The 24,169-nt window shown below is 41.3% G+C and overlaps 1 protein-coding gene across 6 annotated transcripts in view; it reads left to right on the top strand.

Moving 5' to 3' along the window:
• recql5 (RecQ helicase-like 5) overlaps positions 1-24,169 on the top strand; it is an 88,596-nt gene that overhangs the window by 8,205 nt on the left and 56,222 nt on the right. For 5 of the 6 annotated variants that reach the window (XR_007957726.1, XM_052032729.1, XM_052032731.1 and 2 more), the window contains exons 2-4: positions 13,456-13,577; positions 14,686-15,204; positions 23,885-23,990. Coding sequence is in view for 5 of the 6 variants with exons in the window: in XM_052032729.1 (XP_051888689.1) it covers positions 13,456-13,577; positions 14,686-15,204; positions 23,885-23,990 (747 nt within the window). In the remaining variant the exon portion in view is untranslated. The remainder of the gene's footprint in view (positions 1-13,455; positions 13,578-14,685; positions 15,205-23,884; positions 23,991-24,169) is intronic. The other variant, XM_052032730.1, reaches the window with a different exon arrangement.

The following is a 24,169-nucleotide window of genomic DNA, read 5'->3' as shown; positions in this document are numbered from 1 at the left end:
ATCTGAGGCTCTCCTTAATTAACTCAAACTTCTTTAAACGTCTATTTTCCCCCCAGTTATTGTTTCTGAAATGTTCCCCAGCAAAGAGGTTAAACTGGCCTTTAGTTGCTCCATATGTCCTCAAGACTCATTTTGAGCAAGGGTGTTGTGTTGCCACTTTGCGGCCCTCTGACATCTCTCCTGCACCTTAGAGAGGATTGGAAGATTACGGCAAGCCCGCTGCAACCTCCGTTGTCACTTATCTCAGCATATTGTGGCCCAAGTGTTTAAGCATAACTGATCTTTCTCTTCCTTGTACCTCTTCCTTACTGTTTTTCAATTTGTTCATGAATTCTGCCAGAAAATAGGAGTAGGAGTAGGCCACCAGGCTCCTCAAGCCAGCCCCACCACTCAATATGATCATGGTTGACATATGCTGGCCTCAGCTCCTCTTCTGTTTCAGACTCCCATAGCCCTGACCTTTCTAAACATTATCTATCTCCACTATGAGTACGTCCAGTGATCTCACCCCCACAACATCTGGGGCAGAGAATTCCAGAGATTCACCACCCTCTGTTAAAAGAAATTTCTATGCAATCCTGTTTTAAATGATTACTTCCTAATCTTGTAACTCTGTCCCCTTGTTCGAGACAAGTCAACATCTATCCTGTCGTGCCCCCCTCAGAATCTTGTGTGTTGTAATAATGTCACCCTTCATTCTTCTGAATCCAAAGAATACAGACCCAATCTGCTTAGCCTTTCTTGATAGGAAAATCCTCTCATCCCAGGATTTAACCTGGACAATCTTATTAATGTTGATACAAAATATTTAAGATTTCAGCCAACCCTCTGCCTCCATGCATAATCTTCTATGCATAATGCACCCACTTACTGTGTATATACTTATGGATGTCATTTGGGTTCACTTCACGTCTTCAGCCATCCTATTCTTCTAATCTCTCTCCTCACATCTTATTTTCTTTTTTAACCTCTACGATTTCTATATTTAGTCTGGTTCCCTCTTGAATTATTCATCTGACGTGCATCGTACACTCCCTAAATTTAGTGCTTTTATTTTTCAGTTGAGTCCAATTCAATCTCCTTCAGTGATTCCATCTTTACCAAGAGGGGCAATACCATTATGAAATCAAATGTTAGCAAAAATATTCCTAGTTCTTTCAATCTGCTCAAATACCTTGCAGTTTGGACCTGATAGAAAGCATCTATGACAGACTTTTTTTTAAATTGGAACTTTGTAGGAAAGTTTGTTCCTTCTCTTTTCTGGCTGGTGATGTAATGCACCACGTCGTGCTGTATTGATTGGGACAAGAATCCACAACATGGGTTAATGAGTGAACTTGCAATAATCCGGTCATGCAGGAAGGTGACAAAGGGCTGGAAAAGAGAAAATGTAGTACCATTTATTCAAAAGGAGTGTAGGAGATTCCCAATAATACAGGCTGGTCAGTTTAACCTCATTGTTATGGAAGCTTTAAGAAACAGTTCTCAGGAGGTGCATTAATAGGCTCTGAAGTAAATGGAGATGTTGGAGTTAATAAAGGAGGATCAGGACAAATTTGTTAAGTCAAATCTCTTTTGGCCAACTTCATTAAATATTTTGATGAGGTAAGAGAAGGCCGGCAAAGGTAGAAGGTATTGCAATGGATTTCAGAAGATGTTTGACAAGCTGGTTAGCAACATAATTCTCTGTGGAATAAAAAGGATCAGTGTCAGCCTGAGCTTAACAGTGGAAAGCAGCATCGTGGTAAATGGTTCTTTTTTCCAGACTGCAGTAATGTTTCCTGGATTCAGTGCTAGATCACCAATTTTTTTTCCCACCAGAGTGACTTGGACATGAATGTGCAGAGTAAAGGTTCCAAAATTCACAAGTGACAAAATAAAGTACACAGGTGTGGCGGACAGTGAGGAGGATAGCAGCAGAGCGAAGCAGTGTACAGAATGAACAGGTGGCAGGAAGCAAGTGTGGTGAAGTGACACATTTTGTCAGAAAGAATGAGCGACAGTGTTAATTAAATGGAAACTCAAAAAGGCGTACAGAAACACAGGGGCCTGGGGTACGTGTAGAAATCTTGTTAAGAGAGGAATTAGCATTTTGTGTGGAATGTTTCAAAAGCTCACTGCCTGTAAGGAAGGTGAGATAAGAGTCTGTCAGTCTTCAGAAGGAATTCAATATGTACTTATGAAGATAATAAGGTGGGCTACAGTGGAAAAAAATGTGGAACATGGCACAGACTAGATTCTGTTATTCTGTGATCAAACAATATTAGTTACTTTCTGGCAGAGAGCTTTATGTGACCAATGAAAATGGAGTTATACCAAAGAATTGGAGAGAAAATTAACAGCCATCTTTAAGAAAAATGGTAGCAGAGGTGCTGGGAAATTCATCCTTGTTAAATCTGTCATGTGCCATGGGGGAAATGTTAAAGGCTAACCTGAAGAAGGACATGAATAAGAACTAAGAGGAACCAAAATTAATGTGGCAAGTCAGTGTGGCATTCTGGGCAGACTATTTCAAATACTTTTTGTTAAAGTATTGGAGCTTCTGAATATAGGAAAGTCCTTGGATATTGCGTATTTACACTTCAGGGTGACTGGTGTTAAGGAGGCTGCTTGAAGATAGAAAACTATGAAATAGTTGGAGAGTTATTGAAGTGAACTAACTTCCAGCTGCACTGAAAGACACATGCATGCAGTTACCCAGAAGTGACGTTGAACTCAGCAAAGGGTTGAATAAATAAAAACAGACATTTCACTTCAAACAGGGTGAACTGAACTGAACTGCTCAGATAGAGGATTCGGATATTATGAGAATAAGTTGAAAGGTTTAGATGACGAGCTGTGTTTGAACTCAAATCAGCAATATGAACTTTACCAATCCAATATTCCCCTTCGGTCTTGAATGATGAAACAACTCCAAGCCTCAAATCAGCAGTCACACTTTGATCACTAAGCAAACTCACCATCATGCAAGTTTACTTATCGTGCTGGGAATAAGTGACACCAGCACACTGGCAAAAGTATAACATTCGTACCAATACCCTTCAATATTGGAAAATATTCTGAATCCTCAAGATGTGACTGAGACATTGCAGCTTTGGGCCATTTAATTCAAGTTTACCTGGTGGCAAATGCTGGAATGTATTACATGGAAAATTATTGAACACTTGGAAGGAGAGGCTAATCAAGTGTCTAAAGGATGGTTCACTATGATCAACTGCAGAATTTTTGGAAAAAATGGGATTTTGAAAATAATTTGATAAACTGCTGGCTAAATTTATGCTACCGGTACAGAGGACAATGTGGATATGAGATAATAGTAATCATTATATAAAGTGCATAAGCTAATATAGAAGGACGTTGTATGACAAAAGACAGATTATTTGGAGAAAAGTTGATTTTGAAGAGCTCCAGATACAACAGAAGATAATGGGCTATGGCAGAAGTGATGCCTGATAATTGCAAAGCTTTGTAAACGCTTTAACCTAGTGCTGGAAAATATATTTTGACAGAAGGAAAGAACAAATTAAACACTCCACGTATGACAAGGGAACAATTGGAGTTTAGGACAAGCATATATTCAGTACATAAAAGTACAGTGCATGATAACAGAGAATATGAGGAGAGAAGTCAAATAACCATTTGGAAGGCAATGAAGAACTATAGAAATTATCAGGGAACAAAGTAGTAAAATATTTTACAGGCACTCCATTAAAAAGAGACTGGGATTGGAATAGGTCCCCAGGGGTGGACAGGGAATGGCAGAAATAGAAAATCATTATTTTGCTCCGGTATTTACCACAGAGGTAGAACAGATGAATATGATATTGAATGAGATGTTGAGTGAGAACATTTAAAATAAAAAAAGGGCATATTATTAGTTCATTTAATCAAACTCAGAATAATAACCTTAACTCCACTTGCTTTCTCCAGATCAAAGACAGCAAGCTGTGAGGGCCCAACCTACACCTGCCTTTGTGGGTTACATGGAAATGTCTTTGTTTCAGTCCGTCGCAGGCCCCCTCCCTCAGCTGTCTTTCTGGTACACAGATGAATGCATCGATCTGCCTCCCACACTTACAAAGGACACAAAAAAATTCATCACTTTTGCTGCCAATTTTCACCCTGCTCTCACCTTCACATGGTCAATCTCTGAGTCTACCTTTCTCGTTCTGGATCTCTCTGTATCCATTTCAGAATTGGCTAGTCACAAACATCCTTTACAAGACTCTCACTGCCTTGGCTATACTTCCTCTGAACACTTCCTCCTGTATGGGCTCCATTCCATCCTCCCAGTTCCTCTCGTCTTCTTTGTATTTGCTCAGATGATGAGATTTTCCACACGGGTCCTTTTGAGATGTCTTCCTTCTTCCTGAACTGTGGCTTCCCCTCTACCATAATCGACAGAGTCCTTGATCATATTTCATCTATTTCCCACATCTCTGCATGCACCTCACTTGGACAGAGCAAGAATAGAGTACCCCTGGCCCTTATCTTCCACCCTACCAGCCTTCACATTCAAAGGATCATCTTTTACAATTTTCACTCACTTTAAGAAGATTCCACCACCAGATTCATCTTCATCTCCTATTCTCCTTTCAGTATTTTGAAGGGAGTTTGCAACTGCCTGGTCCACACTTCCATCCCCACCTATCATTCTCTCTTTTATAGTATTTTCCCATTCAGCTGCAGGAGATGCAATGTCTGTTCTTTCCCCTCTTCCCTTGCCATCGTCCAGGAACCCAAACTGTCCTTCCAGGTGACACGGCAATTCATTTGCACTTCCAATTTAGTGCATTGCGTTTGGTACTCATAATTACATTGAAGTAACCAAACAGATTGGGTGACTACATTGTGGAGCACCTGCATTCAATCTGCAGGGATGACCTTGAGCGTCCTGTTGCCTGCCGCTCTAATTCTCCATCCCACTTCTACACTGACCTATCTGTGGCCTCCTACAACTTGTACCATGACTACTTTATTTCTTATCTCCACCTAGACAGCTTCTTCGTCTGTGCTTGGTTTGTCATTATTTAACGGAGCTGCTCTATCTTTTCCGAGCATCCTCTCCTGCCTAAGTGTCATGTAACCCTCAGAATCCCAATCCATTTCACCCTGCAGCCATGTCTAATAACTATCAGATATTTCTCAAGCAACAATCCAGAGGTTATTATCTATAATATCCTGTTTAGTTTGTTGCCTAGCTCCTCACATTTACTGCGTAGAATTTCTTTTTGTCCTGCCTATGTCATTGGTCCCTGTATGTACCAAGACTACTTGCTCCTCCCCCTCCCAGAGCTGAACCAAGGTAGCAGGCAGGCAACACATCCTCTGGACTGCAGCAAACAGTGTTAGTCTTTCCTGCTTCACTGTTCCTTACTACCACTACATTCTTTGTTTCCCTCACTTGAATGACTTCCTGTACTATGGTGATATGATCCATTAGCTTATCCAACCTATGGCTCCACTCTAATCCAAGCAAGCTAAACAGACCACAAACCCAACGGCCAATTGCACAGGCTGTAACTCCTACTGCCTTCGTTCCCTTACCTGTCACACTCCCCTGTCCCTGATCATTGATTGAATTGAAAGATCCTACCTTAAGGGTTTGACTGCCTCTGGGTTTAAAGCACCTAGATGAATTTCCCTGCTGTGATTTAGTACCTGCAGCTCAGCTACCCTGATCAAAAGCTCCTCAAACTTCAAACACTTATAGATGTGTCTGCCTTGGATCACATTGGTCCAGGAGCTCCCACATGCTACAGCCATCACACATCACCTGTCCTGCCAAACTTAAAGTAATTAAGCTGTTTATCACTTAATGCAAACATTTATTTTCCATTTTATTTATTTTCTTCCCACCATTTATGCACTATTTTAAACTTTGGGAAGGAATAGACCTTAACCACTTTCTAGATACTCACCAAAGAGCTAGCTAGCTTTCCCAATTCTCAGCATTGAAAGCCTCCCTCAGCTTGATAGTGTGTACAACAGAGGTTAGAATAGAAAATCAATAGCCAGTCAGCTACCTGACTTGCGCCAATGTTGCATTTTCAGGTTGGTGCCAGTGTCAGGCTGCTCCTAGCACCCATGCACACTCTCGTCCTTATTCACCAAAACCCACACCGTAAAGTCACTGAATTCATAGAGAGGTACAGCACAGAAACAGGCCCTTTGGCCCACCAAGTCTCTGCTAATCAGCAGCCACGTATTTCACTAACCCTACGTTAATCCTATTTTTATTCTCCCGGCTTTCTCATCAGCTCCCCCCAGGTTCTGCCACTCACCTACACACCAGGGGTAGTGTACAGTGCCATCTAACCTACCAACTTGCACAACTTTGGGATGTGGTAGGAAGCAGAAGCACCCAGAAGAAACCCACGCAGTTGTAGAGAGCATGCAAACTCCACGCAGGCAGCAGCAGGGGTCAAGACTGAACCCAGCTCTCTACCAGCTGTGCCACCACAATAGATACCACACTGTATTTAAGAGTTGTACCTTGCTGAAATCGCCTGAATTCAGTCGACTGGATTCTGATAATGATGGTGTTCCCAATGGGGGCCCTCCCATGGTTATTTGTTTACCTCATGTGAAAACTACAGCTAGAAGCTACACACCACATTGATATAGTTAATAATATAAAATAAATTAAAGAATTCATCCATTGCTCATCAAAACCCACTCTCTGACACCAGTGAACTTGTGATCCCTTTCTCACTTAGCGTGTTCTTCCCTTCCACCTTTTCGTAAATGATTTACAATGTTTTTTGTAACCTGAAAACCTAATGTGATTCACAAACTGGTACTATCAACCACGCCAAGTTTATCCAAGATAAATGAGGTGTGATAACTATCCCATCATGGTTTAGGGTTTTGCTGAAACGTACAAACTAATGTTATCTTGAATAAAAACAGAAAATGCTGGAAGTACTCAGCAGGTCAGACTGCATCTATGGGGAGAGGAACAGAGTCAAGGTTTGAGCTTGAAGACCCTTCGTCAGAATGTTTCTTTGGGTTCCTTGTCTGTACTGATCTTGAGAGAGGATCATTTGGAGCAACACATAGGTTTGGGGTGTCCCTGGTACAAAAAAGTGTCAGGTTTCTGTTTCTATGTTACAGTAACGACATTTCAAATGTACCTTATTGGCTGCAGAGCATTTTGGGGCATTCTGAGTTCATTAATATCCTGTAGAAAAACAGCTAACTCATTCCTGGTCATTAATGCAACAGCCTCTGCTGTAATATACATAAGATGTTGGGGATAGGGAACCCATAATTTTGATATAATACGTTCCATGGTTTTATAATCAAATGGCATTAGTTTCGACACCATCTCATAAAAGTACTGCAGGGCAAGGGGTACCATTGTTACCTGCGGTACTGAACTAAATCTAACACTTTTCAATGCACACTGGGAGTGTAATGGAATAGTCTCCACCAGCCTGGATTAGTGCAGCTCCAAAGGTACTAAAAGAAGCTTGTCACCATTAAGCATAAGGTATTCCATGTGTTTGGCACCCAATGTGTAGAGCCAACCTGATCTACTGATCTTTAGTTAAGTGAATCAATGGATATGAACTTAGTGCTGGTGAGCGGCACTGTGGTAAAAGGTCAGCCATGATCTTAGAGAACAGCAGAGCAGGCACAAGGGGCGGAATGGCCTATTTACTCTACCCACTTCTGGCGCAGCATGGCTGCAGTATGTACCGTTAATAAAGTTGGCCGAAGATGCTCAGCAAGGCTGTATCAGCTCCCAAATACATAAATGTTAAGGTCAGGAAGGACAAGAGTAGCTGGTGCATGGGAATGCCATCACCAGCAGGGTCACACTCCATCTTGACTCAGTTCATTCAGTGCCTTGTCTTGAACATAGAACGTTACAGCATGGGAACAGGCCCTTCGGCCCACGATGTTGTGCCGAACTAATTAAACTAGTAATGAAATGCCTAACTAAACTAATCCCTTCTACCTACACAATGTCCATATCCCTCCATTCTCTGCACATTCATATGCCTACCTAAGAGCCTTTTAAATGCCTCTATTGTATTTGCCTCCACCACCATCACCTCGGCAGTGCATTCCAGGCATGCACCACTCTCTGTGTAAAATAAAATTGCCCCGCACATCTTCCTTGAATTTATCTCACCTTAAATGTATGCCCTCTAGCATTAGACATTTCTTTCTTTGTCAATATTTTTATTAATTTCAAATAAGAAGTACAAAATGCATGAAACAAAGGAAAAAAATGTTACAAAATAGATTATATTGAGTCACACAAGAAATCACAATGCTTCATATTGATAAACAATAAAAAACAATTAATATTGATAAATTGGAATAATTTTATTATAAAAAATATCTAACCCCACTACCGAAACCAAAGCTGTTTAGTAACATCCTAACGACATAGTTGTATTGGCCAATATCTGTACATTTAGCACCAAATCAGTGGTTTTGAAAGTAATTCAATAAAAGGTCCCCATAATATTTGAAAGTTCAGAATAGATCCAGAAATAGAGCAATGGATCTTCTCTAAATTTAGATATGACATAACATCCTGTAACCACTGAGCATGAGTAGGGGGAATAGTTTCCTTCCATTTAAGCAACACAGCCCTCCTGGCTATAAGAGAAATGAAGGCCATTATGTGTAAGTCGGAAGTCTCCAGAATTATATATTTTTCTCCAACAATCCCGAACAATGCAGTTAAAGGATTTGGCTTAAAATTTATTTTAAAAAGTATGGAAAAAGTTTGCAATACCTCTATCCAGAATTTTTCCAAACTCGGACATGACCAAAACACATGGATTAAGGAAGCCTCTCCATTATTGCATTTGTCACAATAAGGAGATATATCTGAATAGAAACGCGATAGCTTGTCTTTGGACGGGTGGACTCTGTGGGCCACTTTAAATTGAAGGAGGGAGTGACGTGCACATAATGATGAAGTATTAACCAGTTTAAAAATTTGATTCCAAGTTTCCTCAGAAATTGAAATCTGCAGATCACGTTCCCAAGCGTTTTTAATTTTGTTTAAAGGGACCTTATTCATTCCTGATAATCTACCATAAATCTTAGATACTGAAGCATCATAGAAAGGCTTCAAATTAAAAATTACATCTAATAAGTTCTTATCAGGACTTATAGGGAAGGTATGTACTTGAGATCGGAGAAAATCCCTAATTTGCAAATATCGAAAAAAGTGAGTTTTTGGCAAATTATATTTAGTTGCCAATTGTTCGAACGTTAAGACATTTCCTCCAACAAACAGATCCTGAAAATGAGTAATACCCAATCTATCCCATTCTTTAAAAACTATATCAGTCATAGAAGGTTGAAAGAAAAAATTAGCAAAAATGAGACTAGACAAAGAAAAATTCAATAAACCATAGTATTTTCTAAATTGTAACCAAATCCTCAAAGCATGTTTAACTACCAAATTATCAGTTAATTTATTTATTGACAAAGGAAGTGAGGAGCCAAGCAAAGAAATAATAGAAATTTTTTTAACAGAATTAACTTCCAGAGATACCCATACTGGACAGGCTTCATGATTAATATAATGTAACCAAAAATTAAGATTTCATATACTGACTGCCCAGTAATATAACCTAAAGTTAGGTAAGGCAAACCCTCCATTATTTTTAGCTTTATGAAAATGAACTCTATTTAACCTAGGATGTTTGTTTTCCCATATGTAAGAAGAGATAATTGAGTCAAGAGAATCAAAAAAAGACTTAGGAATAAAAATCGGTAAAGCCTGAAATAAATACACAAATTTAGGTAAAATATTCATTTTAATAGAATTAATGTGACTAATCAGCGATATGGAGAGGGATGACCAATTTGGTAAGATCCTTTTGACATAATTCAATAAAGCAAAAAAGTTCTCTTTAAATAAATGTTTATAATTCTTAGTAATAGTTACACCCAAATAGGTAAAATGGTTTCTTACAGTTTTAAAAGGAAGATTAATATCGAATGGTATCAGATTGTTCAAAGGGAAAAGTTCGCTCTCGTGTAAATTCAATTTATATCCTGAAAATTGGCTAAAACAGGAAAGTAAAGAAAGCGTAGAAGGTAACGAAGTCTCAACATCAGAAATGAAGAGCAGTAAATCATCAGCATAGAGCGAAACTTTATGGATGGTACCTCTCCTAGAGATACCGGCAATCTCTGTAGATTCTCGAAAAGCAATAGCTAAAGGTTCTAAGGACAAGGTCAAATAGCAAAGGGCTCAAAGGGCATCCCTGTCTAGTTCCACGTTGAAGTGTGAAAGGTTCCGAAAGTTGAAAATTAGTAAGAACATGGGCAGAAGGAGATAAATAAAGTAATTTAATCCATTGAATAAAATTGGGCCCAAAATTAAATTTCTCTAAAGTTTTAAATAGGTAACACCATTCGACCCAGTTAAAGGCCTTCTCAGCATCTAGAAAGATCATACATTCCGATATTTCATTAGAAGGAGGTTAAATAATATTCAATAAATGAAAAATATTAAAATGGGAATAACGGTTTTTGATAAACCCCGTCTGATCATCGGATATAATTAATGGTAAAATATTTTCTAATCTATGAGCCAAAACTTTAGATAAAATTTTAACATCAGCATTTAGTAAAGAATTGGTCTATATGAAGAACATTCCGTTGGGTTTTTAGTCTTCTTGAGAATAAGTGAAATGGTAGCTTCATAAAAGGATTGTGGTAACCTTCCCAATTTAAAAGAATCCGAAAAAACAGAACTTATATAAGGTATAAGCAATGAAGAGAAAGCCTTATAGAATTCTCCTGGAAATCCATCAGGGCCCGGTGTCTTTCCAGAGTGCATTGACAGTATAGCCTCAGCGATTTCCTCGTGAGTAATAAATTTATCTAATTGTTTTTATTATCATGAGGGAGTGTAGGAATATTTAATTGGTCGAAAAAGTTGTTCATTATTGTATCTTCTTTAGGAGAATCAGGACTATAAAGTTTAGAATAGAATTTTTTAAAAGTATCATTTATTTCTAAATGATCTGTTGTCCTTTGTCCATTGGCTTTACAAACTTCTTTGATTTGCTGTCTAGCTATAGAAGTTTTTAATTGATTAGCCAATAATTTACCAGTTTTATCTCCATGGATATAAAATTGAGTTTTATCTTTTAAGAGTTGATTCTCAATTGGATATGTTAAAAGGAGATGGTATTTGGTTTTAATTTCAACTCGCCTTTTAGATAAAGTGGGATCTGGATCCAAGGCATATTTTTGGTCTAAAAGTTTCAATTGATGGGCTAAATCAATCCTCTCTGCATTAGCTTTTATCTTAACGCTTGCCGCGTAAGAAATAATTTGTCCTCTAATATAGGCTTTAAAAGCATCCCATATAATAAGACTAGAAGTCTCTCCCAGAGTATTTTCTTTAAAAAAGAAAGTGATTTGTTTCTCCAAAAATTTTAAAAAATCTTTATCAGATAGCAAAGTTAGATTAAAATGCCAGGATCTGCTTACTTGAGGGAGTCTGGGGAGGTTTAAAGATAAAAACACAGGAGCATGATCTGAAAGAGCAATCTCTTTATACTCACAGGCTCAGATTGATGAAATCAATTGACTATCAATAAAAAAATAATCAATCCTGGAATATGTGTGATGAACATGAGAAAAAATGAATATTCCCTGTCTTCTGGATGTAAAAAACGCCAGACATCAGTAACACCAGTTTTCATTAAAAAAGATTGAAGAAGTAAAGCTGATTTATTAAGAGCTGCTGGTTTAATAGATGACCTATTTAACCAACAATTAAAATCTCCTCCTAAAACCAGAGAGTAAAGATTCAAATCTGGCAAAAGTGCAAAAAATCGTTTGATATTTCAACCCTGGGGAAAAAGATACCGGCTGTCTATCTGTGCCTCTCATAATCTTATAACCTCTATCAGGATACTTCCTGGAACTCACAACCAAATGGCACTGCTGGACTACTTTCACCACAACACGAGTTATTTTAGTCAGTGGCTCACCAATGCTTCTCGAGTAAAATTATGAATGAGAAGTAAATGTCGACTTTGCCTGCAATAGCCATGGATGTACAGAAAACAAAACTCATCCCATAGAACAGCCAAAATCAGCCAAAGTACAGACAGAGCATCAGAGTAGAGGATTTCTGATTTCAATGAAAACCATGTAATCTTTTCAGTATGTCCTTCATCCACTGATTAGTACATTTTTATTTAAATGGAGTGGTGCTGTGCCCAAGTTTGGCTAGTACTGATAACACTAATAACAGGCATGAATTGGATGTTGTTACATTTTAAGACCTACTAAGTTCTGGAAAATAAATGCACGTAATTATAGAAAGCTATCCATAGAACCTTACCTTGAAGCAACTGCCTTCCTGGGTTGTCAGTCTGGAATGTTGTTTGCAGTCAGTTCATCATGTGCAGACCTCTAAGACCTATTGTCACATGGATCCCCTGTGTCCTGGCACTCTCAGAGCCGCTACTGGGAGTCTTTATCACAGCAACTGTCACAGTCCAACTACTGTTTCCTATCCTGCTACTTGGCTTCTCTTGGTTTATTTAGTCAGAAATCACTGGCTCTAAAAATGCCCACGTACCATTGTGTCGGGCCCATCCATTTGTCTGGAATTACTGACATTTCTCTGTTTAAAGAAGCACTGGTCTTCCCTTGGGTACTTTTTTTGTACTACAGGAGCACCTCTGGCAACACATCCCTAGTATAATCCTTCATAGGTGGGAGATATGTTGTCTTAAATTGTAGTCGGTCTGTGTGGGAAGATACTGGAGCTTGTACAGCAGGAATACTACGGACATATAGCGGCTCATCCATGCTTTTGTTACTTTAAGACTTGATTTTTCTCCGATGAAGGGTCTTGGACCTGAAAGTTAACTCTGCTGCCCTTTCCACAGATGCTGCTTGACCTGCTGAATATTTCCAGCATTCTCTGTTTTTATTCCTGTCTGGTTGTTCATCTTTCATTTCCCATACATTTCCGAAGCTGTGCAGGATCTCTTTGCAGAAAACAGGGTGGATTGGCTCTGAAATAAGCACTACTAAAGACTATGATGAGCTTCGTTAGCTGGTGATTAACATGTTTGTTGAAGGACTGTAGCAATTTTGAAAGGTCAGCAAACTGAACATCGAACATAGAACACTACAGCACAGTACAGGCCCTTCGGCCCACAATGTTGTGCTGACATTTTATCCTGCTCTAAGATCTATCTAACCCAATATTAATTCTGCACCTGCCTGACCTGAAGGGTATTTCCAGCAATTTCTGTTCTTATTTCAGATTTCTAACATTTGCAGTTTTTTGCTTGAGCAGTTTGCCTTTTATGAACCTTAATGAGTTAAAGGCACTATGTAAATGCAAGTTGATGTGTACAGTAGGAGTTGGCTGAGGGTAAATTTAGTTCTTGTACCGGAGCTGGCCCAAGGATGAACTTGCCTTTGTTCTTTTTGCAGGTGATAAAGATGTATTTATTTGCATACCAACAGGAGCAGGGAAGTCTCTGTGTTACCAGTTACCAGCTGTGATCACTGAAGGTGTAACCATTGTGATCTCTCCACTGATAGCACTTATTCAAGTAAGTTTTGTGCTGGTTCTTTCTCAGCTTGCATTAATGGTGGTTAAACTGCAGGAACAAAGCAGAGGTCAGTTCCATAGTTACCTCTCACTATATATGAACATACTAATTTGGAGCAGGAGCAGGGCACTTGGCCCTCGAACCTGCTTCACTATTTAATAAGATCATGGCTGATCTGATAACCTCAGTTCCATATTCCCATCTAACCCTAATAACCTTCCACCCTCTTGCTCATCAATCTACCTACCTCTGTTGTAAAAATGTTCAAAGACTTTGTTTCCGTCTCCCTTTGAGGAAGAGAATTCCAAAGACAATCGTCAAAGAAAATGTTTTGCCTCATCTATTTAAGATTTTTAACCAGTGACCCCTATTTCTAGATTCTCCCACAAGAAGAATCGCCCTCTCCATATCCAACCTGAAATCATGCACATTTCGGTCAAATTCCCTCAACTCCTGCGGACACTGCTGTCCAACCTCTCCTCAAAACACAACTTGCCCATCCCATGTATCAGTAGATTGGCTCAATGCAAGCCCTCTCCAACAGCCCAACCATCGGAGAACCAATGTGTACCTAAAAATGTGGGGAGGTAGACTAGGAAATGGTGGTTACCCTGTTGGATGAGCAGGACCGAAGACCTGAATTGCCCCTTGCGGTGTAAACAGCATTAAATTTTTGTGTAGCTGTGGCTTGCCCTGAAGGATGTCTGTGGATTCCTCTGTTGGGCATAGGATGTTTAATGTTTGTGCCTGCTGATTCCCCTCCAGGGTTTACAGAGTTCACTCTTTACCTGGGGATTGTCCTGAAGAGTGTATTTAATGTCAGAGTGTCTGGAGATTTCCCAGCAGTGTTTACAGTATAAACAACTGTGTATCTTGGGATTTCCCTGCAGAGTGTGCAATGCTAGTGTCCATACCTCCATGGTGTAAAGTATTTAATGTTTGGGTTCAATTGCCATGAAAAGAATACAATATTTAACATCTGTTGATTTCCCTAAAGAGTGTAAAGTACATAGTGAACAGTGTTTAATATCTATGTGCCTGGGCACTGTACTGCAGAGTGTATGGTGTTTAATATCTGTGCATCGGTGATGTATGTCTTCTTCTACAGGATCAGATTGAGCACCTGCACATCCTGAAGATCCAAGCACGTTCCCTGAACTCCAAACTCCCTCTCGAGGAGCGGAAGATGGTTCTGTCTGACCTTCAGTCTAAGAAACCCAGCATCAAACTACTCTACATCACACCCGAGATGGCTGCCTCCAGCACCATGGGCCCTGTCATCAACTCCCTGCTGACCCGGAAGCTCCTGGCGTACCTAGTTGTTGATGAAGCACATTGTGTATCGCAGTGGGGGCATGACTTCCGACCTGATTACCTCAAATTGGGCATTTTACGCAGCAAGGCACCCGATGTCCCCTGTATAGCTCTGACTGCCACAGCCCCAAAGCAAGTGCAAGAGGACATAATAGCTTCTCTCCAGCTGAAAGAGCCCATCGCAATTTTTAAGAGTCCGTGCTTCAGAGCTAATCTATTCTACGATGTTCTCTTCAAAGAGATTCTGAATGAACCCTATGTCAATCTAAAAGGATTCTGTGAACAGGCTCTGGGGAAGAAGAATTCTTCAGGGGTGTGTAGGAGCCTTTCTTGTGGTTTCTGAACCTTTAAAGTATGCTGCTGGATATGCACATGGATGCCAGTTACTCTACGCATTCAGTTTTCTAGTGTTGTTCAGGCATATCTGATTTTTTTTTTAAACATCAGTCTTTTTAACCTAGATTATGACCAGGTGCTGGAAATCAGGTTATCCTAAAGTTCCACCATCTCAACTTTCCTCCACAGCCCTGAGCCCAATACTTTGTGATTACAACTCCAGCTGTGGTCAGCCAACTTAAGGGTGATCATATCTGGAGGAACTGGATGGGCTGTTCATGTAGAGGTAATCTATGTACCTTGCTGGAGACACAAGAGAGACTGCAGATGCTGGAAATCTGGAGCCACACACACAAAATGCTGGAGGAACTCAGCAGGTCAGGCAGCATCTGTGGAGAGAAATGAACAGTTGACATTCTGGGCCGAGACCCTTCATTAGGATTCCTTCATTGGTCCTGATGAAGGGTCTCGGCCTGAAAAGTCGACTGTTCATTTCCCTCCATAGATGCTGGCTGACCTGCTGAGTTCCTCCAGCATTTTGTGTGTGTTGCTCCATGTACCTTGCTGTCAAGGTGCAAGTCATGCTGTTGGTGAAAATTTATTTTGCTATCAATCAGTGGAAAAGACAGTGACAGGAGCCTTGAAGGCCCTGTTCTGTCTGGTCACTGCTGAAAGCTTGGAGTATAGAAGGTGCAGAGGAGAAGAATGTTAGGAAGGCAAAGTGAGTGCATGAAAGTATATTGGCAGCTGAAATCAAGGAAATCCTGAAGGTGTTCCATAAATGCATGGATTAGAAAGGAAAGAGTAAGTCCTTTTAATGAAGGCTTATGTAAAATGCTGAATGAATACTCTGCATGGAAAAGGAGGAATGTAAAAGGCATTGATATTAGGATGAAGAATATTAGCTATTGGAAATGATAGAGAGGAGGTACTAAAATGGTCTGGCACCTCTAAAACCAGTTAACTTGACAGGCCCCAGTAAAAGGTTTTCCCAGGTTTCTAAAAGAAACACGAGGTAACAGAGCAAGTTGTATCTATAATTTTCCAGAGGTCCTTTGGCAATAGGCAGGTTGTCAGAGGATTGGAAGGTTGCAGATGAGGTAGCTCTGATTAAACAGGAGCAAGGAATGGATTGAGTAACACAGTAGTCAGCTTGCTTCGGTGGTGAGAAATTATTGAGAAAAGTTCTGAGGGACAACATAAATCAGCATTTGGAGAGTCACAAGTTCATCACTGTGCATTTGTTAAGATAGTTTATGACCTTAACAAATCCTTTGAGGATATAAATGTTTGAGGGCAGAGCAGTTGATGTCGTAAAAATGGATTTTAGCAAGGTGTTTTTTTATCCATTGTTTGCCCATGACTAACATCAGCCTGTGGTTACTTGTTCTACCCCTTCCTCCCTTTGTAAGTGTGAGGTAATGCATTTCCTGAGGGAAAGCAAGGCAAGTGAATACACGAGTAATGTGAGGATACTAGGAATTGTAGAGGAACAGAGAGAGATCTCAGACCAGGTGTCCACAGATCCCTGAAGAAAGCAGGACAGTTAGATAAGAAGACATAAGGAAACTTTCCTTTGGCCAAGGCACAGAATATAAGAAGAGGAGGACATGCTAGAACTATGCAACATGTTGGTTCGGCCACAGCTAGAGCTCTGTATACAGTTCTATCACCACATCGAGAGGGAAGTGATAGCACAAGAGGATGCAGAGGAGATTTGATGACTGGAGAGTTACAGTTCAAAGGAAAGAATCTCTAGGCTATGGCATTTTTTTGGGGGGGCAAAGGAAACTGAAGGGGGTGTTAATTGAGGTGGGAGATGTAGTGAGATCAGTAATTAAGGTCACAGATTTAAGTTAATAGAAGGATTAGAAGGGAGTTGGAAAAAATATCACTGAAGGAGCAGTAGGGATTTGGAGCCCTTGTCTGAAAGTGCGGTGGAGGCAGAAACCCTTGTGCATTTACCAACCAGTTGGATGAACACTAGAAGAACCATAACCTGAACTGTTAGGGATTGGGAGCAGAGAAGTTAGATTAAACTGCAGTCTATTTTTGGACAGCTGAATGACCTCCTGTAACACAAATTTCGATGATTCTATATGTAACTCCAGACTCACAGCAATGATGGAAAGTTATTGACTTGAAATGTTAACTCTTTCTTTCTCCAAAAATGGTGCTGACCTGCTGAGGATCTCCAGTATTCTATTTTTATCCTACAGCAATGTGATTGACCAGTAAGTGCTCTCTGAAATGGCCGAGCAAGCCAAAACCTCTGTGTTAGAAATGGCATTGACTTAAATACAATGAAGCTGACCATTCCTCTGAACATCTGAGGACTGGTGTCTAAACTGGGAAATCAGACTGACGCACCGTGCACAGAATCATACCTTAAAGCCAACATGTCAGAATCCTCCATCAAACTCCCTGAGTAGACTGTGCCCACAATGCAGTTGAATTCACCAGAGGTTATGCTGCAATACAATTGCACACAGAAGGGAGGGAGTATCCCAGTGAATCCTCAACATTAAGGGAAGGCCCCATGAAATGTTATGGTGTCAAATCAAATGTGAGCAAGGAAACAATCTGGTGATTCACAAACTGTCTTGTCTCAGCTGAAAAAACTACTGAGTAAGACCTGGGTGACACACTGCAAGTGACAAAGGCTTAGATTCTACTCTGGGAGAGAGGGAATGGGAAGACTTCTATGCCCATCATCAAGAGTAGTTTGGGAGCACATCACTGACTGGGTTGGCCAAGTCCTGAAGGACGTACCTGCCAGACTGGGTCTGGAGAAGGTTGTGAGTGCTTGTCCTTGCTAATCTAATTGTGGTAGAACTGTCTGTCCATGACCACAACTGTAAGAGTTGAATACCGTCCAGCCTTCACACTGAGGATGTGTGCCATTGTGTTGTGATGCACGACCATCTTGCTACATGGGGTAGAACAGACCTGGCAGCTCTAAACTAGGATCCTGAGGTGCTGTGATCTATCAGTCAGTGCAGAAAATCTATTCCTCCATAATCTAACCCCTTAGCCCAGTATATCCCTTGCTCTCCCATTACCTGGTTCAGATGCATGCAGAAGGGCAACCAGAGTTCTGCCACAACCCAATGGTGAATGGTGGTAGACAATTAAACAGCTAACTGGAGCAGCAAACAATCCGTCGGAGGAACTCAGATTGCTTGCTGCTTCAGATTCGAGCATCTGCAGTCTCTTGTGCCTCCAGTTTACTGGAGCGTGTGTTCTAGAAGCAGGCAGCTCCTCGACTTCCCCTCATCAGTGGTGGGGTCTAACAAGTGTGTGCTAATGACCAGGCTGAATCATTTGCAATCAGTAATACCACTTGGGTGATCTATTTGTGCTTCCTCCTGAGATCCCCATCATTATGGGAGCAAGTTTTTAACCAATTTTATTCTTTTAGGCCATGAGACCACACAACATCCCTGCTTTAGTACCAATGACGTGCCCCATAACTATTTGTACCTCTAGCCAAACTTTTCCAGTACAGTTACAACACTGTCATCCACCGAGATGTGATCCACGATCTCACTGTAATCCGCGACAAGATACTTGCATGATTGTTAGCCAGGTAGACTGGAGGGTAGCGAATGTTGTGCCTTTATTTAAGAAGGGCAGCAAAGAAAAACCTGGGAATTATAGGCCAGTAAGTCTAACATCTGTGTTAGGTAAATCCTCTCCAGTAATTTTGAGAGATAAAATATATGTACATCTGAAAAGACAGGGCTTTGTGCATGGGAGATCATGTCTTACAAACTTGATGGAATTTTTTGATGAGGTGACTAAGAAAGCTAATGAGGGCAGGGCGGTAGATGTGGTTTATATGGACCAGTAAGGCCTTTGATAAGGTTCCACCTGGTAGGCTGCTATCGAAGGTTAGATCGCATGGGATCCAGGGAGAGCTGGCTAATTGGATACACAGCTGGTTTGATGGTAGGAAGCAGAGGGTGATGGTGGAAGGTTGTTTCTCAGTCTGGAGGCCCGTGACTAGTGGTGTGCCTCAGGGGTCGGCGCTGGGCCCATTGTTGTTTGTTATCTATTTCAACGATTTGGATAAGAATGCACAAGGCATGGTCAGTAAGTTTGCAGATGGCACTAAAATAGGTGGTATAGTGGACAATGAATTATCAAAAATTACAGGGGGATCTTGATCAGCTGAGTAAGTGGGCTGAGGAATGGCAAATGGAGTTTAATTCTGATAAGTGCGAAGTATTACATTTTGGAAAGTCAAATCCCACAGTGAACAGCAGGGCCCGGGGGAGTGTTGTAAAACAGAAGGACCTTGGAGTACAAATACATCGTTCACTGAAAGTGAAGTCACAGGTAGCAGGGTGAAGAGGGCTTTTGACACGCTGGTCTTTATAAGTCAGGGCATTGAGTATAAAAGTTGGGAGGTCATGTTGCGGTTGTACAGGACACTGGTGAGGCTGCACTTGGACTTTTATGTTCAGTTTTGGTAGCTTTGCTGTAGGAAAGATGTTATTAAACTGGAAATAGTGCAGAAAAGATTTGCAAGGATGCTGCCAGGACTTGAGGGACTGAGTTATAGGGAGAGGTTGGACAGGCTTGGACTTTATTCCTTAGAGTGTCGGAGACTGAGAGGTGATCCTATAGGGGTGTATAAAATCAAGAGGGGCATAGATAGGGTGAATGCACACAGTCTTTTTCCCAGAATTGGGGAATCAAGAACTGGAGGGCATAGGTTTAAGGTGAGGGGAAAGATTTAAGAGGAACTTGAGGGGCAACTATTTTACACAAAGGGTGGCATCTATGTGGGATCAGCTGCCGGAGGAAGTGGTTGAGGCAGGTACAATAACAACTTTTAAAAGACAATTGGCCAGATACATGGATAGGAAAGGTTTAGAAGGTTATGGGCCAAACGCTGGCAAATGGGACTGGCTTGGATGGGGCATCTTGGTCGGCATGGACCAGTTGGGCCGAAGGGTCTGTTTCCATGCTGTACTCTGACCCATTGCCTAGGTGAGTCCTTTCCAGATATTGACAGATCCAGTGTGGCTAATTACTGCCCAGTCGGGCTCCCCTCAGTCATCAGCAGAATGAGGGAAGGAATTGCCTTCGCTGCTTAGCAATATTCTGATCACTGATGCTCATTTTGCGAGGACCACACAACTCTGGACCTCATGGCAGTTTTTGCCCAGACATGGGGCAAAAAGCTGAATTACTGACTTGAGGTGAGTTTCTGCCCTTGAAATCACGGCAGCATACCATTCACAACGCCTCAGAATGAAGCAGCCCATGCCTGACCGTGATATAGAAAACATTCAGAAAGGGGCTGATTTGTGGCCGGTAACATTCATGACATTCATGTGCTAGGCAGTGATCTTAAACCTAATCCCAACGAGAGAGTCCAACCACCTACCCTTGGCGTTCAGTGGCACTAACCTCGCTCAGATCCCTACCATCAACATCTTGGAGGCTTTCGCTGTTTACCAGAAAATAAACTGGGCCAGCACTGAAAATATTGTGGCATCAAGACACAATCAAAGGCCAGATGCCCTGTGGCGAGGGCTTTTACCCTGTGACACCCCAAAGTAGTTCTATCATCTACAAGGCAGTTGTGGAGTGTAATGGAATGTTTTCTACTTGCCTAGATGAGTGCAGCGTTAACACCACTGAAAGCTCAATGCCATCAAGGACAAAATGGACTACTTAACTGGTCCCCTATCTGCCACCCTAAACATTCGGTTGCTCTGCCTCTGTTGATCGCAGTGTGTACCATCATCAAATTGCAGAGCAATTATTCTGGAGACACAAGAGACTGCAGTTGCTGGAAACTGGAGCAACACACAATCTGCCAGAGGAACTTGGCAGGTCGAGCAGCATCTGTGGGAGGAAAGGAATTGTTGACGTTCCAGGTTGAAACCCTGCAGCAGGACTGAGGGAGGATCTTGCCTCTCCACTCTCAGTCCTGATGCAGGGTTTCGACCCTTTCCCTCCCTGTCTACCTGCGCATTCAGCTTCTTGGACAGCTGTGAGCAGCTGACCTGCTCTGATTACTGAGGTCTTATCCTACGAAACAGTAAAATATTGTGGGACCAGGAAAAATAGAAACAGTGACATTGGCATCTCAGACAGTATCAGTGGAGAGAAACAGTTAATGTTTCAGGTCAATGATCTTTCATCAGGGTTTGCCTGTGATTTGATTTTGGAAGATTTCTTCCTAGCTTACAGAATGTAGGGCAACCATCAAATGAAATAAGAGTGCACAGAATACTGATGTACACCCTCACATCTGTCCACCCGCTCCCCAATATTTAGAAGGAAGGTAACCTTGCATCCCTCACCATAATCGAATGAAGCATCGGTTCTCTTATGTACTGTGGCATGGTGGGGTGGTTCAGTTTGTCCTGCCTCCTGTCGTGTTCAAGCATGCAGTTAGTGTTGCTAGGAGGCACACAGAGTTCTGTTGATGAAAGCAGGGAGTTACAAAGGAGCATACAAGTTAAGTTAGTGGGAAATATTGGCAGCTGGAGTTCAATGTGGCAAGTCTGAGAAAGACAAATGGGAATATTTTGTTAATGCTGAGAGACTGGGAACTACGTAGATGCAAAAAGATTTACTTGCCTGTAGAGAAAAGTGCACAAGTACAGAATTAATTAAAAAGACTAGTGGACTGTAAGTATTTGTTTTTTGGATACTGAAATATAAAAGGGTGGAAGCTATGCTTCAGTTGTACAGTCTTGTTCCAGCTAGAGGATTACATGTTCCAGGTCACTGCATCTCAGGAAAGAGATATTTGTATTGGAGCCTGTGCAACGCAAATTCACCAGAATTATTCAAGATATAGCAGATTTAACAAAGAGAGTTTGCATAACTTTGGCTAGTACTAACTTGGGTATGGGAGGTTGAAGCATGATCTGATGGAGGGGTTTGATGGGTGGATGTGGAGAGAGTATTTTATCTGGTTGGTAGCCCAGGACATGGGGCACAGAACTAGGCCAGTCAGTATCTATTTCTATTAAGAGAGAGTTCTAGATCTCTCTCCCCGTCAACAATGTGGATATTGAAGATCAAAGAGAGCTGTCAAGACCACGTCATGGATTCTTGTATAAAAGCATGAGAACGTTAGAAATAGTGGGAATAGATGTAAATGTTAACTGTTCCTCTTTCCACAGCGGCTGCCTAACTTCTTGAGCATTTTCCAGCGTTTTTTATTTCAGACTTCCAGCATCAACAGTTGTTTATTTTCATTTGTTGTTGCAATCACTGCCACTTCTCATTCAGAAATGCCAACCCTGAAGTTCTCCTCTGTGCTGTGGCGGGATTTCCATTTGTCCTCTTCTGCCTTGTTCACCCTGAGTGGTGTCTCTTTCCCTTCTAGTCTTCGATAAGGTGTTGACCAAGGCTCACCTCCACAGTGGCATCTCTTTCCTTAGCAAATGTCTCTGGCCCCAACTCATCCCACATGGCCTTCTACTCAAATTCCACTCTTCACTATTCAGATTCACAAAGGAAATGATGTTCTGACGAAGGCTTGGACCTGAAACATTAACTGTTTCCCTGTCCACAGGTGTTTCCTGACTGCTGAGTATTTCTTTATTTTACATTTTCAACGTTGCATTTTTTTAAATTTTCCTTTAGCATAAGGAGGAGGCCACACAGTCATTCATTAAGGTCATAACTGATCTCATGGTTTGTCTACTCTCCCACCTGATTCCTTTTTCCTCTGACTCCCATAGCATTGAAAAACCTGTTGATTTAATACAGTCAATGATAGACATTCCACTGTCCTTTGACGTTGAGAATTTCAAAGATTTATATAAAGAAATCTGAGATTGTGCACTGTTCTACAGCTTGAGGAAATGGCTTCTTTGCATTTACCCTGTTAGTTCCATTTTCCAGAATCACTGCCTATGTTTCCCACCTGCCTTTACCTCATCTGGGAGGGGTGTGAACTGATCTCACTGGCCCATCTTACCCTGGAGTCTGGGAGTAAGATCTGAATGCTGACTCATCTTTAGCCAGCATCATACGGAGGCTTTGCTCACCCATCCCCAACCTCCTTGCAGGCATCTAGACAAGCTTTTGCAGAAGACAAAGCTGGCTGCAGAGCTTTGCTATCGATCAAAGAATTATTAAAATTGATGTAATAAAAGTTCTATTAAAAATAAGTATGTTAAAGGCACAATAGCATTTAAAATATTTAAATTCATTTGAAATAATAAAAGCTTAACTTTTCCTTTGCCTATCAATCTGCAGGCATAGAATCAATGGGGTGTCAGGCGCTGCAGCAGGCTGACTGGTGCAGGGCCTGAGAGATGATAGCCCTGTATCATTCTGGGTATTCTCAGCAAAACTGCTCTGCCAATGGATGGAGTGCAGTGCTAGACATAGTCCCCTGAATCTCCCCATGAGTCCTAGTCACTTGGCACGTGTGCACAAGTTCGGGACTTAATTCAGCTGATGGACCTGAGTGCTGGTGGTTCTGTTCGGAACCAATGGCGGAAGAGATCACTTCGCTTTTGGTAAGACCAGCAAGGAGTATGGAGCGAAGGTGAGTTACTGATCAGCACCAAGTGGTGCAGGGTAGAGATGCCTTCTGTTAATTTGTTTTAGTCAGGTTGGATGGTACAGGTGTGCTGACAGTAGATTGCTTTAATGCAACTCTTCCCCTGCAGAAGTTCAGTGGCTGTGGCATAGTTTACTGTCGGACCAGGGACTCATGTCAAGAGGTTGCAGAGGAGCTGACGCAGAGGGGAGTGGATGCGAAAGCTTACCACGCAGGTACGTAATACCGGTGTAAGCACCAAGGATTCATTGTGTCTGGAGCCGTCTTAAATGGGTTGTGATGTATTAAAATTCGATTTCTATTTGTCGAATTTTTTTTAAAAACTAGTTAGTATATGTTAGTGATAAAAGGTCACTGAGTTTATGAAGGTTTATTTCCCATGGTTACAATGCAT

Source organism: Pristis pectinata, chromosome 18, assembly GCF_009764475.1.
Source record: "Pristis pectinata isolate sPriPec2 chromosome 18, sPriPec2.1.pri, whole genome shotgun sequence".
Taxonomy (NCBI): domain Eukaryota; kingdom Metazoa; phylum Chordata; class Chondrichthyes; order Rhinopristiformes; family Pristidae; genus Pristis; species Pristis pectinata.
The sequence above is the reverse complement of the archived record's forward strand: the minus strand, read 5'-3'. Positions and strand labels throughout refer to the sequence as shown.